The sequence below is a fragment of the Ziziphus jujuba genome, chromosome 10 (genome assembly GCF_031755915.1).
Source record: "Ziziphus jujuba cultivar Dongzao chromosome 10, ASM3175591v1".
Taxonomy (NCBI): domain Eukaryota; kingdom Viridiplantae; phylum Streptophyta; class Magnoliopsida; order Rosales; family Rhamnaceae; genus Ziziphus; species Ziziphus jujuba.
This window is the reverse complement of record NC_083388.1, coordinates 4,488,445-4,505,250: the sequence shown is the minus strand read 5'-3', so window position 1 is coordinate 4,505,250 and position 16,806 is coordinate 4,488,445. Positions and strand designations below refer to the sequence as shown.

Genomic DNA, 16,806 nt, shown 5'->3' with positions numbered 1-16,806 from the left:
AATAATAATATAACGATAAAATGAACTTGATTAATTAATAATAAATAATTAAATAAATAATAAGTAGTTAAAATATTGCTTTCTCTCAAAATCCTCATAGTTCACTCAGTTGGAAAAGTTCTCCTTTTAAAATATTTTCACAAAACCCAATAACTGTACCCCAAAAATCAAAGAATAATTAATTAAATAAATTATAAATAAAATACATTAAATTAAATATCCATAATGTATAATAAGAAACAAGAATAATTTTAATAACAATTATTAAATTGTACACAAAATGTCATAAATAAAATAAGCAAAATCACAATAAAATTTACATTAAAAATAATTAAGGAAATATCAAATTAAACGGAATGCAACAATTTAGAATGCACATAAATACAAATATTAATTTAGAACTCAATATATACATTGAAACATTTTAAAAATCCAATAATTAAATTTAGAATAAGATATCACTAGATAAAATAAATAAAATCATAAATAAAATTGTCTTAATGAAATTTGGCATAAAACAAAAATAAACTCAATATATAAATTATAAAATTTATTATTTAAATCAATCAAATAATCAAAGAAACATTTTAATAGAGTTTAAACCTCAATTTAAAATAGATAAAAGAATACAATAAAATTCATGTTAAAATCTCAAAACTTAAATAAATAATATCAACATGGTAAAATAAAATTCTAAAACACCAATTTAAAATAATTGATAAAAACATGAATAAATACATTTTAGAAAATATTAGTTTGAAATAAGCAATAAAACAAAATTAAATACGTTAAATTTTAAATACGATTTTAAAGCATCTTGGTTTGAAATTTGTATCGAGAAAATAATTTGACGCACTATACTATATACCAGTGATGCCCTATGATACCCAGTGTCTCGAGCACCATCTGACGGGGGGTTAAAGAGAGAAACTTGCATACGGTCGCTTCGACATTCCGACAACGCCACTGCTTAAACCGTCATCCCGACCATGGAGGGGGGCCGCTTATGTGCACTATATAAAATTTGCCTGCCCTCGGTCCGATGGCAACTCACAGGAGACATTACAACTTGCGTCTAAAATCAATTACTAAATTTATTAAAATACCAAGTTTTTTCAAAATTCACTGTGGGAATTACATAATTTTTCAAATTCACGACCCCACATTTTTCTTTAATCCTCATCATAAATCTATCATTTTAAAATCCATCAATTTCAAATCCATCCATTTAAATATAACAATTTTCAACACCATGAAAACCTGATTCATAAATAATCAAACGTATAAATACGGATTTTGAACTCAATACTTTAATACAATTATTTTTCTCAAAATCTTAAAATCAATTTATATCAAAATCACATAAATTTCATATTTGCTTAACTCCACATAAGTACATTTATTATGCGCAATTAATTCCATAATATAAATTTAACAATAATTGATCATAATTTAAATCCATAACTTCTTTAAAACCAAATATATGAATTCCATGCAATATATGCTTAAATCAATAAACTTTTGGCATCATAAATTCAAAAATAAATTTAATAACAATTTAAAACATAATTTATTTAAAAACCCAAAATATAATTTTTGATGCAATACCCAAAAACCCAAAATAACATCATCATAAGCTCAAATAACAATCTCTTCAATATTAAACATATATAGCACATTTTTCATAAATTTAATTAATACCATATATGTAACAGCCCAGACCAACTGCATGCGATATTGTCCGCTTTGGGCCTGGAAAATCCTCTTACAACCCAGCCCTCAAAGTTTTAAAAGGCCTCGCAATGGTTAGGGGGAATCCTCTTACAACCCCTACCTACCAATCCCACTGGCACGGGCTTCCAGGCCCAATCACGATATTGTCTGCTCTGGGCCTAGCCCACACGATTTTACGTTCCCTCATAGGAAGGCCTCGCAAGAAAAAGGTATCCACATGCTTATAAGTCATGCTTCGTTTTCCTTTCCAACCGATGTGGGATCTCACAATCCTCCCCCCTTGGGGCCCAGCGTCCTCGCTAGCACACCGATCCTGGTACTGGCTCTAATACCATCTGTAACAGTCCAGACCATCCGCATGCAATATTGTCCTCTTTGGGCCTAGGGAATCCTTTTACAACCCAGCCCTCAAGGTTTTACAAGGCCTCGCAATGGTTAGGGGGAATCCTCTTACAACCCTTACCTACCAGTCCCACTAGCACGGGCTTCCAGGCCTAATCACGATATTGTCTGCTTTAGGCCAAGCCTGCACGGTTTTACGTTCCCTCATGGAAAGGCCTCGCAAGGAAAAGGTATCCACACGCTTATAAACCATGCTTCCTTTCCCTTTTCAACCGATATGGGATCTCACAATATATATATATATATATATATATATTTTATTTTTTTTTCACAATCCCAAAATTTAGTTCGGTGACATTACATATATTAATTAATCATAATTTGGCATTATAAATTTTAAATATCAATTCCTCTCAATATCAACATATTTATTTTCCATAATTTCAAATAACACAAAATATATATTTTTAATAGTCCCCAAATAGTTTTGAAGGTGGGTCACTCACCTCGAGCATGCAATTATACGAAGATCCTCTATAGGATCAATTCTACGACTCACACGTGTTCCTAGAATAATAATATAACACAGGGTCAAATAAATTAATATTTTATTCGGGTAACTAATACCCGGTATCTGGGGAAGCTAACACAAACGGTAACCAAAATTTGCAAATAAGGTGTCAACAGAAAGCTAAGGGTATGAGGAATATGTTACCGATCTCCGTTGGACTCAACTAGACCGGAGGTGGCCCGAAAGTTGACAGAAGGTTTCGGCCGAACTTCCTCCTCTTCTATCTCACAAACGGCTTGGAATTTGGGTAAATGGAGGTTATCTTTGGATTCAGGAGGTTGAAATCTAGGGGGAAAGACCGGTCTCACGGCCAACAACCGTCGAAAAATGGCCGACTGGTGAACCGCCAGCCGACAGCTTTGGGGCCCTATCTCAGCGCGTCCGCCGGCCATTTGGCAAGAAACTTGGCCGCTGAAGTCACCCAGCCATGGGCTGTCACACTGGCCGGTCCGTGCCTCATTTCGATGGCCCGAGAAAACAGAAACGGGAAGGCCCAAGAGGGAGAAGAGAGAGAGAGGGAGAGGGAGGGGATGATGAATAGTATTCCCTTTTCCCCCTTTTTCTTCATGTGCCCAAAGAAAAGAAAAAGAAAGAAAAAATAAAGGAAAAAGAAAAAGAAAAAAGAAAAGAAAAAGAAATTAATAAAATAATGTAAAAAATAATAATAATAAAATAATGATATACTAAAAAACTTTGTAGATCCATAACTTTTCATCGAAATGTCTAAATCAGGTGTGCCACTAGTCTATGGACTCGTATCAATGAATACTTCACAACCGTACCTGAGTCAAAGCTCATTTCTACAACAATAAAAAGTCCACTCTGCACCCTTGGACAATTTGGATCTCAATTTGTTTTGCCTATAACTTTCAAATCGTAACTCTGTTTTCATTGTGCTACTAGTCTACTAACTCGCATAGATGCGTACTTTACGACGATTCCTCAGTCAACCTAGAATTCTTGTCGAGTCAAAAAGGCAAAGTTTGACCCTTCTTGGTCAACGATGGTCAAACCCGATCAACTTTGATTAACTTGAGAAATTTCCGGCATATTTTGGAGAGGGGTGTTACAACAGGACAATAAAAGAAATGAAAATATTAAACCATGGGATAAATCCACCTCGCGATCGTTAATATACGAAAGGTATCGTGGCAATAATAAATCTTTCGGATGAACCCAACCTCACAACCCTTAATGTATGAAAGTTATCGTGGCAATAATAAACTATTAGGATGTGCCCAACCTCACGACCCTTAGCATGCTAAAGGGATCATGGCAAATCCACATACTATAATATAATACTGATCCAAAATACGAATTAAAAATAAACAATACAGTATCTATAAAATAATCTTTGTAAGATCATACTTTTTCAAACAATACAGTATCATAAAACATAATTTCATATTCAAATCCAACCATTTGTTTCAATATCCCAAATATTTTATTTATTATTTCATGTCAAAACTATAAATACAACAGTAAAATATATAATACCATAAACCATTTTTAAGCATATAAAATTATAAAATACTTAAATGTGCTTAAAAACATTTAATTTTCAATCTGTTTTTCCAAAATCAATTATTTTCTAAAAATAATTTAAAACCTCAATTCAAATACCAGGATATTTAAATAACATGATCGACAAGTTCATTATGAACTCATTAGAGTTAGAAACCATTTAAAATCTTATCAAATGTCATATAAAATGATAACACGTATATGTAAAATCAAATATTCATATATGCATAAAATAAACATTCAAATCAAACGATATACATGTAACATATTCAAACCACATATATATTAACTAGCATGCCCAAAACATTTTAAAAATGCAACCACTCATTATACTATAAATGCTCACTCCTGCTTCTCAATAAGATCGCCTTGAGGCTCAACACGATTACTGATATTATAATAAAATATTTCTCAAGCTCCAACTGCTGAACCACAAACATTGGTGTATACCAAATGTCTTTAAATGATTTGTACAATTATAAAATTATATAAATTAGACACCGATCGGTTCAATTATACCACGTACACTTAGGATCCCATGCCCAAAATTGGGGCTTTTTACCTGAAGGCCAATCTTGTGAGATTGAACGTTCTAATGGGTCCTATTAATATCTAATTACATTAATCTAACCTCAATTTTATCCAATTTGACCAATTCTTGTCCAAACACAGTCCAAATTTATCCTGTATTTAATTAATTAATCCAAAAATATAAAAATTATCAAACAATGTCCAAAATTCAGAAATTTTTTATTAATGGAAAGCCCAAGAGATAAGAAATACAGTGGTGTGCTCACCTCAGTCCAAAAGTGTCATCGATGGCTAGAAAACTTGCTGCAAATCTCGACCAAACTCCCTGTTGATGTATCTCTCAAATGGTGAGGAATCTTGGCCAACAAAATACGGAAATGGATTGGTCCAAAATTGGGGGAAGGGTGTATAGGTTGGCTTCAAAAAGACAAAAACACAAAAACTTATGCAACCCACTTCACCGATCTCCGCCAACTTCACCAGCCTGATCTGGGTGTCTCGGCCTACTGTTCAAGTTGAAATTTCATGGTTGAGGTCGCCATTATATGGTTTTCCCTCTGGTGTGGCATGTGTATAAGGACAATGGTTAGAATTAGACAAAACAGTAACGACTCGGTTAGGCATTAAATGGGTTTAGGGTGACCCGGTTCGAACCTGTGGGTCTAGAGAGAAACTTCTTGGATTTGGGGACAAAATGGATATTTTTGGATTTTTTTTCCTGTTGGGGACATTTCCCACATCTATATAGGGCCTTAGATCACCAATAGACAAAAATCTAGGACTAGTTTGGACACTGATATAAAACTGATGTTTAAAATTTCTCAGAACCATAACTTTTTATCCGTAACTCAGAATTAGGCATCCCATCACTCTGTGAACTCGTATTGATGGGCTCTACACAATGACATATCGATCAAGCTAAAAATCTTAACCATACAAAAAGTCAACCTAAGACCCACAAATGGTCCATTTCATCAATGGTCAAACTTGTACAACAGGGGTATTTTAATATGAGTTATTACATATTTGAGTCAGCATTCTATTAGTTTGTCTTTGCAACACAATGAGGGTCCAAGCCAACAATATACAACCTTTGTAACCCCATTATGCCACATCAATTTTAACATAACTACCATGCACATGATTTTAGCTATTGATACTAAATTCGTTTATTAAAATTTTGGTTACCAAAATATGTGTTAGTTTATTAATGATTAACAAATTGATAATCCTAAAAATTATGGAACGTAAAACCAATAAAATAATGTCAAGTCATTTGATATCAAAAATTTTGTTAGTAAACTTGGTGAATCTAGAATTAGTCTTATGTATCTTATGTATCAGACCAACTAATAAGAGTAAATTCTATACAGGAAAAAAAATTAAAAAGAGAAAATAATTATATAGTGATCATTGTGATTCTTGTGTTTTTTTTTTTTTTTTGTGGGGGGGAGAGTTGGGGGGGGGGGGGGGGGGGTTAAATCTAGGAGCAAAAATTTTAGCACGAAGCTTTGAACCTAAAACTTGAGGGTTATGATTATAACCTATTGATATCCAAAACAACTCTATGTTTTCCCCATAATTATTAATGGTTCTTATTTTCACCTTTCCTTCAAAAATAAAAATTTAACCTTAAAAAAATTTATAGAAATTTACCATTCCACCTCCACTGATGAACTTGTCACTTTCTGCCGATATTATTCTCAATTTAGTTACCGTATTCAATATGAAGTGTGCTTAACTTTGTAACTCTTTTGAGCCCTAAAGGCTTAGGCATTATAAGAGTGATTATTATTACATTTCAATCATTCCTTGATCTACACTCATAGGATATGAGATTAAACACCAAATAGACTGCCAGTGCCCCACATCCGTCCACACTGATCATCACAATCTACCCCCTTTAGGGTCCAGTATTCTCGTTAGCACATTTCTAGCCAAATACAAGCTCTAACACTGTTTGTAATGCCCCGTCTACATCGGTGATCTATCAACTTTCTATCGATATTATTCCTAATTTAGCTATCGCACTCGGTATTGAATTTTTTGTTCAGAAGAGCAACCATTGATACTAAATTTTTTTTGTCAAATTTTGATTACCAAAAGATGTGTCAGTTTATTAATGATTAACAATTTGATAATACCTTAAAATTATGGAATGCAAAATCAATGAAATAATGTCAAGTCATTTGATATCAAAAATTTCATTGGTAAATTTGGTAAGCCTAGAATTAGAGTTATGTATTAAACTAACTAAAAAGAGTAAATTCTATAAAAGAAAAAATGAAAAAGAGAAAAAAAAAATTATTTTGGCTCTTTGGAATAAATCCAGGAGGAAAGATTTTAGCACGAAACTTTGAACCCAAAGATTTTAGCACGAAATAATGTCAAGTCATAAACTTAAGGGTTATGATCGTAAAATATTGATTTTCAATTCTATGTTTTCCCCACGGCTATGAGTGTTTCCTAGCTTTCATCTTTCCGTCAAAAATGACAATTTAACCTTAAAAATCTATATAAATATAACATCTTACCTCCACTAGTAGATCTGTTATTTTCTATTGATACTGTCTCTAACCATGACACTTGGTATGGGATATACTTAACTTCAGAATTTTTTCTAACCATGAAAGCTTTAGTGTTATAAGAGTAGTTACTATTATATTTGAATCATCCGCTTATCTAAACCTGGATAATGTGGAATTGGATACCAGGTAGCCTACTAGTATCCCGAACCCGCCCACACTGGTCATCATAATCCACACTCTTAAGGTTCAACATCATCGTTAGCACACTTCTGTTCAGATATAGGCTCTGATACCAGTTGTAACATCCCGCCTATTCTAGCAAACTATCACCCTCTATCGATTTTTTTTTTTTTTTTTAGAGTTTCTTAGGAGATCTCCTATCTTAGGATTGCTTTTATATGAGCACTTAATGTCAGGACCCGTCCAAAATTTCTCACCGGAACTCTAGACAAGCTCTGATCCCAGGGAAACCCCACCGGACCCTCCAATGGAAAATCCAGCAGAATCTCCCCTAAGGGTTGGACTTACCACAATTTTCCTGCACTGAAAATACACTTCTATATACACCCATTATTCCTCCCACCTTACTATAATATATTTCCACATATTTGTAGCATTCCAAGTAAGTGACAGGGAATCAATATATGATTCAATCAATATGTGTCCAATCAGTATACAGAGCATTATACAAATAATTATAAAATTAATACAATGACAGATGAAGCAATACAAGATGGAGAGGAAAAAGGGAGGAAATGCTTCTTGGACTTTCGGCAATGAATTGAGACGTCGGGCTCGCCCCGGTCGATCAACGTCTCCCAACCTGGGCCTGGGGGAACGGAATTTAAAAATATGAGATGTTAATCATCTCAGTGAGTAATCCAATCAAATATACAATTATAATATTAATAATATATCAATAAAGGAAACTTAATTAAACAATACCAAACAATTAAATAAATAATTATAATAAATATTTGAAATAATATTTTCTCTCAAAAACCCTTACAGTTCACTAAGTTGGAAAAGTTCCCCTTTTAAAACATTTTCACAAAATCCAATAATTGTACCCTAAAAATCAAGAAATAATTAATTAAATAAATTATAAATAAAATACATTAAATTAAAGATCTAGAATATATAATAAGAAACAAGAATAATTTTAATAACAATTATTAAAATGTACACAAAATGTCATAAATAAAATAAGCAAAATCACAATAAAATTTACATTAAAAATGATCAAGGAAATATCAAATTAAACGGAATGCAATAATTTAGAATACACATAAATACAAATATTAATTTAGCACTCAATATATACATTGAAAGCATTTTAAAAATCCAATAATTAAATTTAGAATAAAACATCACTAGATAAAATAAATAAAATCGTAAATAAACTTGTATTAAAGAAATTTGGCATAAAACAAAAATAAACTCAATATATAAATTATAAAATTTATTGTTTAAATCAATAAAATAATCAAGGAAACATTTTAATAGATTTTAAACCTTAATTTAAAATAGATAAAAGAATACAATAAAATTCATGTTAAAATCTCAAAATTTAAATAAATAATATCAACATGGTAAAATAAAATTCTAAAACATCAATTTAAAATAATTGACAAAAACATGAATAAATACATTTTAGAAAAATACTAATAGTAAATAGGTGATAAAACAAGTTAAATACATTTAATTCAAATGCGACTTTAAAACTTTAGGATTTGAAATTTATATCTAAGAAGTAATACTTGACGCACCACACTATATACCAATGATGTCCTATGATATCCAGCCTCCCGAGCACCATCTGGCGGGAGGTTAAAGAGAGAAACTTGCATACGGTCTATCCGGCGTCCCGACAACACCGCTGCTTAAACCGTTATCCCGGCCATGGAGGGGGCGGCTTGTGGCTAATATTAAACTTGTCTGCCCTCGGTCCGATGGCAACTCACGGGAGACATTGTAATTTGCGCTCTCATCCACATACACAGTACATAAAACTAGTACCATATGAGTGCGTCTAAAACAAATAACCAAGTTTATTATTAAAATACCCAATTTTTCCGAAATTCACCGTAGAAATTATACCACTTTTCAAATTCACATTCCCACATTTTTCTTTAATATCACCAGTGTCAAGTCCCACATCGGTTGAAAAGTGGAACGAAGCATGACTTATAAGCGTGTGGATACCTTTCCCTTGCAAATGCGCTCCCATGAGGGAAAGTAAAACCATGAAGGGTAGGATTGGGCTCACCACCTAGCTTCCAAAGCGAACAATATCTCAGTTGGGCCTGAGAGGCCCGGGCCAGTGGGACTGGTAGGTAGGGGTTGGAAGAGGATTCCCCAAACCATTAAGATGCGTTTAAAGCCTTGAGGGTTGGGTTGTAAAAGGATTCCTCAGACCTAAAGAGGACGGGTGGTCTGGGCTGGGCTGTCACAAATGGTATCAGAGCCAGGACCCGGATCGGTGTGCCAGCGAGTACGCTGGGCCCCAAGAGGGGAGGATTGTCAAGTCCCACATCAGTTGGGAAGGGGAACGAAGCATGGCTTAGAAGCGTGTCAATACCTTTCCCTTGCAGAAGCGTTCCCATGAAGGAAAGTAAAACTGTAAGGGGTAGGATTGGGCTCACCACTTAGCTTCCAAAGCGGACAATATCTCGGTTGGGCCTAAGAGGCTTGAGCCAGTAGGACTGGCAGGTAGGGGTTGGAAGAGGATTCCCCCTAACCACTAAGATGTGTTTTAAACCCTTGAGGGCTGAGTTGTAAGAGGATTCTCCAGACCAAAAGAGGACAATATCTGCATGCAGGTGGTCTGGGCTGGGCTATCACAACCAGCATAAATCCATCGATATAAATTCTATCAATTTCAAATCCATCAATGAAATCAACAATAATTTAAAATAAATATTCCTTCAATTCCTTAAACTTCAAAATATAATTAAATCACATGGTAAACATAACGATTATAAAAGAAAATTGAAATCACAGTTTCTTTTAATTCCCAAATATATTTTTGGCGCCCAAATATATATTAAAACAACATGTATTGGCAATATAATTTAGATGGAAATTCTCTTAATATCAAATACATAAAACATATTTTTCAAATATCTAATTATAAAATATTCCAACAACAAAATTCAATAATTATTAAATTAAACCTCAAATTCAAGAAAATTCTTAAAACCGAAACTATTTATAATACACAAATAATTTAATTTCCTTCAATTTCGGCATAAAATTTCAATTAGAAATTTACTAAACAATTAACACATGAAGTAAAATTTCCAAATATATAATCAACACAAAATATATACAATTTACCAACCCAAAATAATTTTGAAGGTGGGTCACTCACCTCGAGCACGTAATTAACCCAAGATCCTCCATGGGATCAATTCTACGATGCACACGTGCTCCTAGAACAACAATATTACATAACTCAAATAATTTAATATTTTATTTGAGTAAATAATACCCAGTATCCGGGGGGTTTAAACACAAATGTTAACCAAAATTTGTGAGTAATATACCGAAATGAATCTTATGGAATGAGGATCGTAGATTGAGGCTTACCTCCCGGAGATCAGACTCGTGGTGGTTAAGATCTCATCGGAAAGCTCTCGGAATTCAAGTCCTCGATTCTCTCAATCCATCACGACTTAGAGGAAAGAGACCTCAGATTTGGGTTTAGGGAGGTCGAATTAGTGGGGAAGGATAGGTGGGGTGATCGAAAACTCACCGGAATTGGGTTTTCCGATGAGCCGTCGTGGTCACCAAAATCGGCCACCGCCAGTGGCGCATCTGGTGGCCACTAGCCGTGAAACTTGGTGAAGTGGTAGATCTGGTGATGAGTAACTCAACGAGACCGGCGGTGAGCCAAACAGAGGTCTGGTTTGGGAGATATTGACAAGAGAAGGAAATCGACCACTCGGCAAAAAATGCACCGATCCAGGCTCATCGCAGGTGATCTAGCCGTGATTTTTGGCTGGCCGGCCGGTTTTTAGTGGGCTTCAAGTAGGATGGCACATGCGGCTTAAAAGTTATCAGACGGCAGTCAATGGTGGTGGCCGGTGGTGGTGGTGGCTTCTCTCCCCACCCCCCCCCCCCCCTCTCTCTCTCTCTCTTTCTCTCTCTCCTCCCCTCTATCTCTCTCTTCGCCTTAGCTCATGTGTTTTGGCCAAAATTAAAAGCCACCTGTGGATGACACTGTTTACTCATGGGATTGGCTGAAACTAGGACACCTGGCTTACACTGTTCACTCAAGTCAAAATATATTAAAATATTACGGTATTCGGAAAACTTTACATGTCTATAACTTTCAAACCACATGTCCAAATCGGAAGTACCACTAGTCTATGAACTCATATCGATAAGTACTTCACAACCATGCATGAGTCAAAGCTCAACTTTACATGAACAAAAAGTCAACTTCGGCACCCCTTCGACAGTTTTGACCTCAACTTGTTTTGCTCATAACTTTCAATCTGTAGCTCCGTTTTCAATGTGCTACAAGTCTATGGACTCGTGACAATGTGTACTTTTTAATGGTATCTCGGTCAATGTAAAATTCCATCAGGAGCAAAAAATCAACATTTGACCATTTCTCGGTCAACGACGGTTAAACCGGTCAACCTTGGTCAAATTTTAGAAATTTTCGATGTACTTGGGGATGGGTTGTTACACTTAATTTCAATATTCTTCCAAACCCTGCAGCCAACTGCTCTAAAAACATCGTTATGAGAATGACAATTATTACATTTGAATCATTTCTTGATCTTCACTCAAGTAATGTGGAATTTGACATTAAATAGCCTACTAATTCCCCACATCTGCCCGCACTGTGCATCACATTATCATATCTTTAATAGAAATGTATTTGATGGCATAAATGGGGCATTTACGTTCCACCACTACCCAAATCATCTACATAGCTGCACTCACCACCACAATTACGACTAGAATCACAAACGCTATGTACCTCATTTGCTTCGAGCTTGATGACGATGGTGCGACCCACCATTTTGCTTTTTTTTTGTTTGCTTCTTTATCTCCATAATACTGCTTCTTTTTTTTTTTTTTTTTGGGGGGTAAAATAAGAGCTAGTGTGTTGATAATGATATGGGTTTTGTTTGTTCATAGTTGGTGATATGATTTTGTTTTATAAAGAGCTAAAAACAACAAGGAAAGGATAATCTCTTGGGTTTAATTAGGATAAATATTTTAAACCAAAATTAATTTGCTTTAATTGGGAAGCATTAGTTTAATCGTTGTGTACCAATTATTGAAGCCAATTGATACATAAAGAACATTATGATTCACGATTACCCTATCTATCTTCATTGGGTGACCCTTTCTTTCTTTGCCTCATTGGAAAATTGGGTATTTGGAACTTTTTTCTCCTATATCATTTTCTCCCATCAGACTCAGGACATCCAAGAATTCATATAAATAATCTAACATTGTTTGTTTGTGCAATATAAAGTAAAACAATGTTGGATTCTTAAACCCTATGGACTTGAGGATAAATGAGACTGTTTTACCAAATATTTATCAAAGCGAGTCTAATTTTCATCAAACTGTTTGAAATGTTGGATTCTTTTTTCATTTTTTTATTTTTTTTTGCTTTGACTTTTTAAAGATCATTGAATGCTACGAAAGATCAACGTAGCTGTCGATGGACTCAAAACCACACCATAGACTAACAAAAAGATACCATTTGTGTGACTTCCACTTTATTATCCCAAATCTTATGTCGGCCTTAATGGTAAATTCAAATTGGATATGCCAACTAACTTGGTTCCCTTGGCATATAATGTGAAATTAAGCAGAGTCATATTGAGAGAAGGTTGGTAGAAGGGTTTATTAGTCATTGTTCGTGTAGTAGTTATTGTGCAAGAATTTAAGTCATCTATATGTAAGCGTTTGCGAAAACTGATTTTGATTAGATTATATATTTTATTTTCCTAAAAGCTATTTTGAGAAGTAGGATAAATAGGGTCCGCTTCTAGAATTATATATTAAAAAAAAAAAAAAAAGGATAGTTATAGCAAAAGCCCAAACTAGGCCTAAGTTCCATCTAACTTATCATCTCAATATCATATATACAAACTTTGCCAAAATTTTCTTTCCTTAAATGAATATTTGTAAGACATTGTTTTAAAAATATTTATTTTTTGAGTACTACTATATATCACCAATGGTTATTGTCACCACCTTATATGACAGTGAGTCCAATATTTATATAACATTTATATATATTTATAGAATCCACTGCCATAGATTATTTTTATTTATACATACATGAGATCCACTACCACATAGGATGATAACGGTTACTATTGATAACAAACATTATTTTTCTTATTTTTAGGCTAAAGTACTCTGTTGTCTGACAAAATTTTAATAAACATTTCAATGGAAAAAAAAAAGAAAAAAAAAGGATCTTACAAAAACATCTATAAATATATATATATATTATTTTGGAGCTATGAGCCCTAAACTTGGATCGTTCATTAATTGTTTGAGGAAACTGAGATGTGTCTCTGAAAAGATGACTAACAGTAATGTTGGGGATAAATTACAAGGGCCAGGAAAGTTAACTCGAGAAAAATAAAGTCGTATATATTATATGCACATAAACAGGGCATTATGTGTCAAAGTAACTAAAAAGAGAAAATTCTATAAAAGAAAAAATGAAAAAAAAAGGAAAATAAATTATATGGTGATCATTGTGATTTTTGGTTTTTTTTGGGGATAAATCTAGGAGGAAAAATTTCAGCATCAAACTTTGAACAGTAAACTTGAGGGTTATGGTTGTAAATTATTGATTTCCCAAACAACTTTATGTTTTCCCTATAATTATGAGTGGTTCCTATCTTTCAACTTTCCTTCAAAAATGAAAATTTAATCTTAAAAATCTATAGAAATCTCCCTCGATTATATTATTTTTCTATTATGTACCATAAATCTATTTATCAAGTCATGAATTGTCATTATTTTGTTTGCTTATATAGAGTTACATTTATTTATTTAATGATTTACTTATCTATATTTAAGTTATGTTGACTTAAAAAACAAAAGCAATTTGACACATTATATTTTTGTAGACTTTTTAGTACCTCTAGTAATGTTATGTACTCTCACTTGTATACTTTAATTTCCAAAAATAAATAAATAAAAGAAAAGAAAAGCATAATGGTTGTCTAACCCACATATGTAACATGAAGTGCATTCTTCAGTTTCCTAACGAGAAGAAATACAAAAAACAAAAAAATAAAAACAAAGAGAAACAAAATTGCAAAATTACATAAATATATGCTTGCATGTATTTTTAGTGCAAAATAATACATCAGTTACACAACGAGAAAAATTAAGAGGTGTATTCAATCTAAAGTTTAAAGGATTTTAAAAATGTTTAAAAGTTTAGAAGTATTCGATTTAGATTTTAAAGGAGTCTATACAAATCCAATGACATTCAATTCAGATTTTAATGAATTTTTATAAAAGTCCATTAAAATTCAGGTGTACTCAATTAGAACTTTCTAAAATCCTTTTGAAATCTAATGGTATTCAAAATATCATTTATTTTAAAAGATTTTAAAAAATTATGGATTTTAATGGATTTGAAAGGATTTTAACAGTGAAATTATGAAAAAAAATTTCAATACGAAATTCAACTTTAATACTAAAGATTTTGTTGGATTTTTATAAATTTTTTTATAAAATCTATGAAATTACATTACAATCCATCAAATCCTTTAAAATCTATAACTCAATTTAAATTCATTAAATTTTAGATGGAATACACAAATCACAATAATTGATAACATCGAAATGCAAGAAGAAAACGTAAGGGCCTAAGGGGCAAAAGGAAACCTTAAGGGATAACATCTCTTTTGGGCCCATCCTTATAGTTGATTGGACATCATCAGGATTGATCTTTTCTCACTCTGGTTGAAACCGGTACCATCTTCCATGAATATTTCAAAATAAAAAATAAAAATAAAAATAAATAAGAAGAAAAGATCTTTTCTTTTGAACAACAAAAATGGGGGTGCTGGTTCGGCTTCGTCTTTATTATCGTCTACCCCATCTAAGGACTCTACCACGCCTTTACCTTTACTACCACCTATCCCATCAAAGAGTACCACTTCCATAAGCTAAGGGGGCTCATTTAATAAATGAATGGATGTAGATAGGGTTGCAAAGAGAGCAGGAGCGATCAACATATAAGGACAAAAACAAAATAATAATAATAATAATACTAAATGGAGAGAAAATTAGAGGATGCTTGATTAATAACATTAATATTAAAGACCAACATAGCAACCAGTGGTCTAAAAATTTCTACATAGCAATATAGCTGCAGGTTGACAATAAATCCCAATAGCGCGAGGCATAGATATTCAGCTTCCATGCCTAAACTTCATGACAGCCTTGACCGAAATTTTTGCTGTGATTCTGCCGTGCAGTAGATACTCGTTTATGATGTCAGCACCATCGTTGGAGGAGAATGTTGCCAAAACCAAGAAATGAATCTGAGTCACATTGAAAGGACGTTGAAAGAAATCCTCTACAAGCCTAACAGGAATAGCGTTTTCATTTCCACTGTCAATAGTGTTATAAATCTTCATGGATTCGTAGTAAATGTTGGACTTCTTGTTGGGATTATAGGCCCTCATCACAAAGCTAAAGTTGCCAGCAAGAGATGTGAGCTCAGAGTTCGGGACCGCCTTTTCAATATGAGCATATTCGATAGCATATACAGGGCGTTTGGGTTTCACCACTGCCCAAATCGTCCCCATTGCTGCACTCATCACCAAATTATGACTAGAACCACAAACGCTATGTACTTCATTTCCTTCGAGATTGACCACGTCGATGACTCCTTACCATTTTGCTTTTTCTGGGCTGCTTCTTTGTCTGCATAATGCTGCTACTGATCATCAGACTTGGAAGTATTACTACTGGAAGCCATTCTTTTATCTTTTCTCTATTTTCTGGAAGAGAGGGGGTGGTAAAAGAAGAGCCAGCGGAGTGATAATGATATGAGTTTTGCTTGTATATAGTTAGTAGGTAATATGATTTAGTTTTATAGAGAGCTAAAAAAAACAAGGAAAGGGTAATCTCTTAGGTTTGGTTAGGATAATATTTTAAACTGAAGTTAATTTGCCTTAGTGGGGTTAACAAATATACAATGCATTAATTTAGTTGTTGTGTACCAATTGAAGCAAACTCGTATTTAAAGAATATCACAAGTACCCTACCTCTTTTCTTTTTGTGACCCCTTTTTCTCTTTGGCCCATTGGAAAATTGGGTATTTGGAACTTTTTTCTCCTTAATCATTTCTCTTTTTCCTTTCTCCTGCCTTTGTCTCCAAGATAGAATATATATGCACTATATGTTAGCATAGTATGACAGACAGTTTTAATGTAACTCAAACTTGGATCATTCATTAATTCTTCGAAGTAACTGAGATGTGTCTCTGGAAGGATGACTAACAATAATGTTGGGGATAAATTACAGGGGCAACAAAGTTAACTCGAGAAAAAAATAAGA

General features: G+C 33.4%; 1 protein-coding gene across 1 annotated transcript; it reads right to left on the bottom strand.

Annotated features, from left to right (window-relative positions):
* Positions 1–15,528: 15,528 nt before the first annotated feature.
* On the bottom strand, positions 15,529–16,497 carry LOC132799778 (uncharacterized protein At1g08160-like). The gene has a single exon (XM_060812413.1). It carries the CDS (start codon positions 16,062–16,064, stop codon positions 15,654–15,656), a length of 411 nt encoding a protein of 136 aa, XP_060668396.1. The 5' UTR covers positions 16,065–16,497; the 3' UTR covers positions 15,529–15,653.
* Between the last annotated feature and the right edge of the window lie 309 nt (positions 16,498–16,806).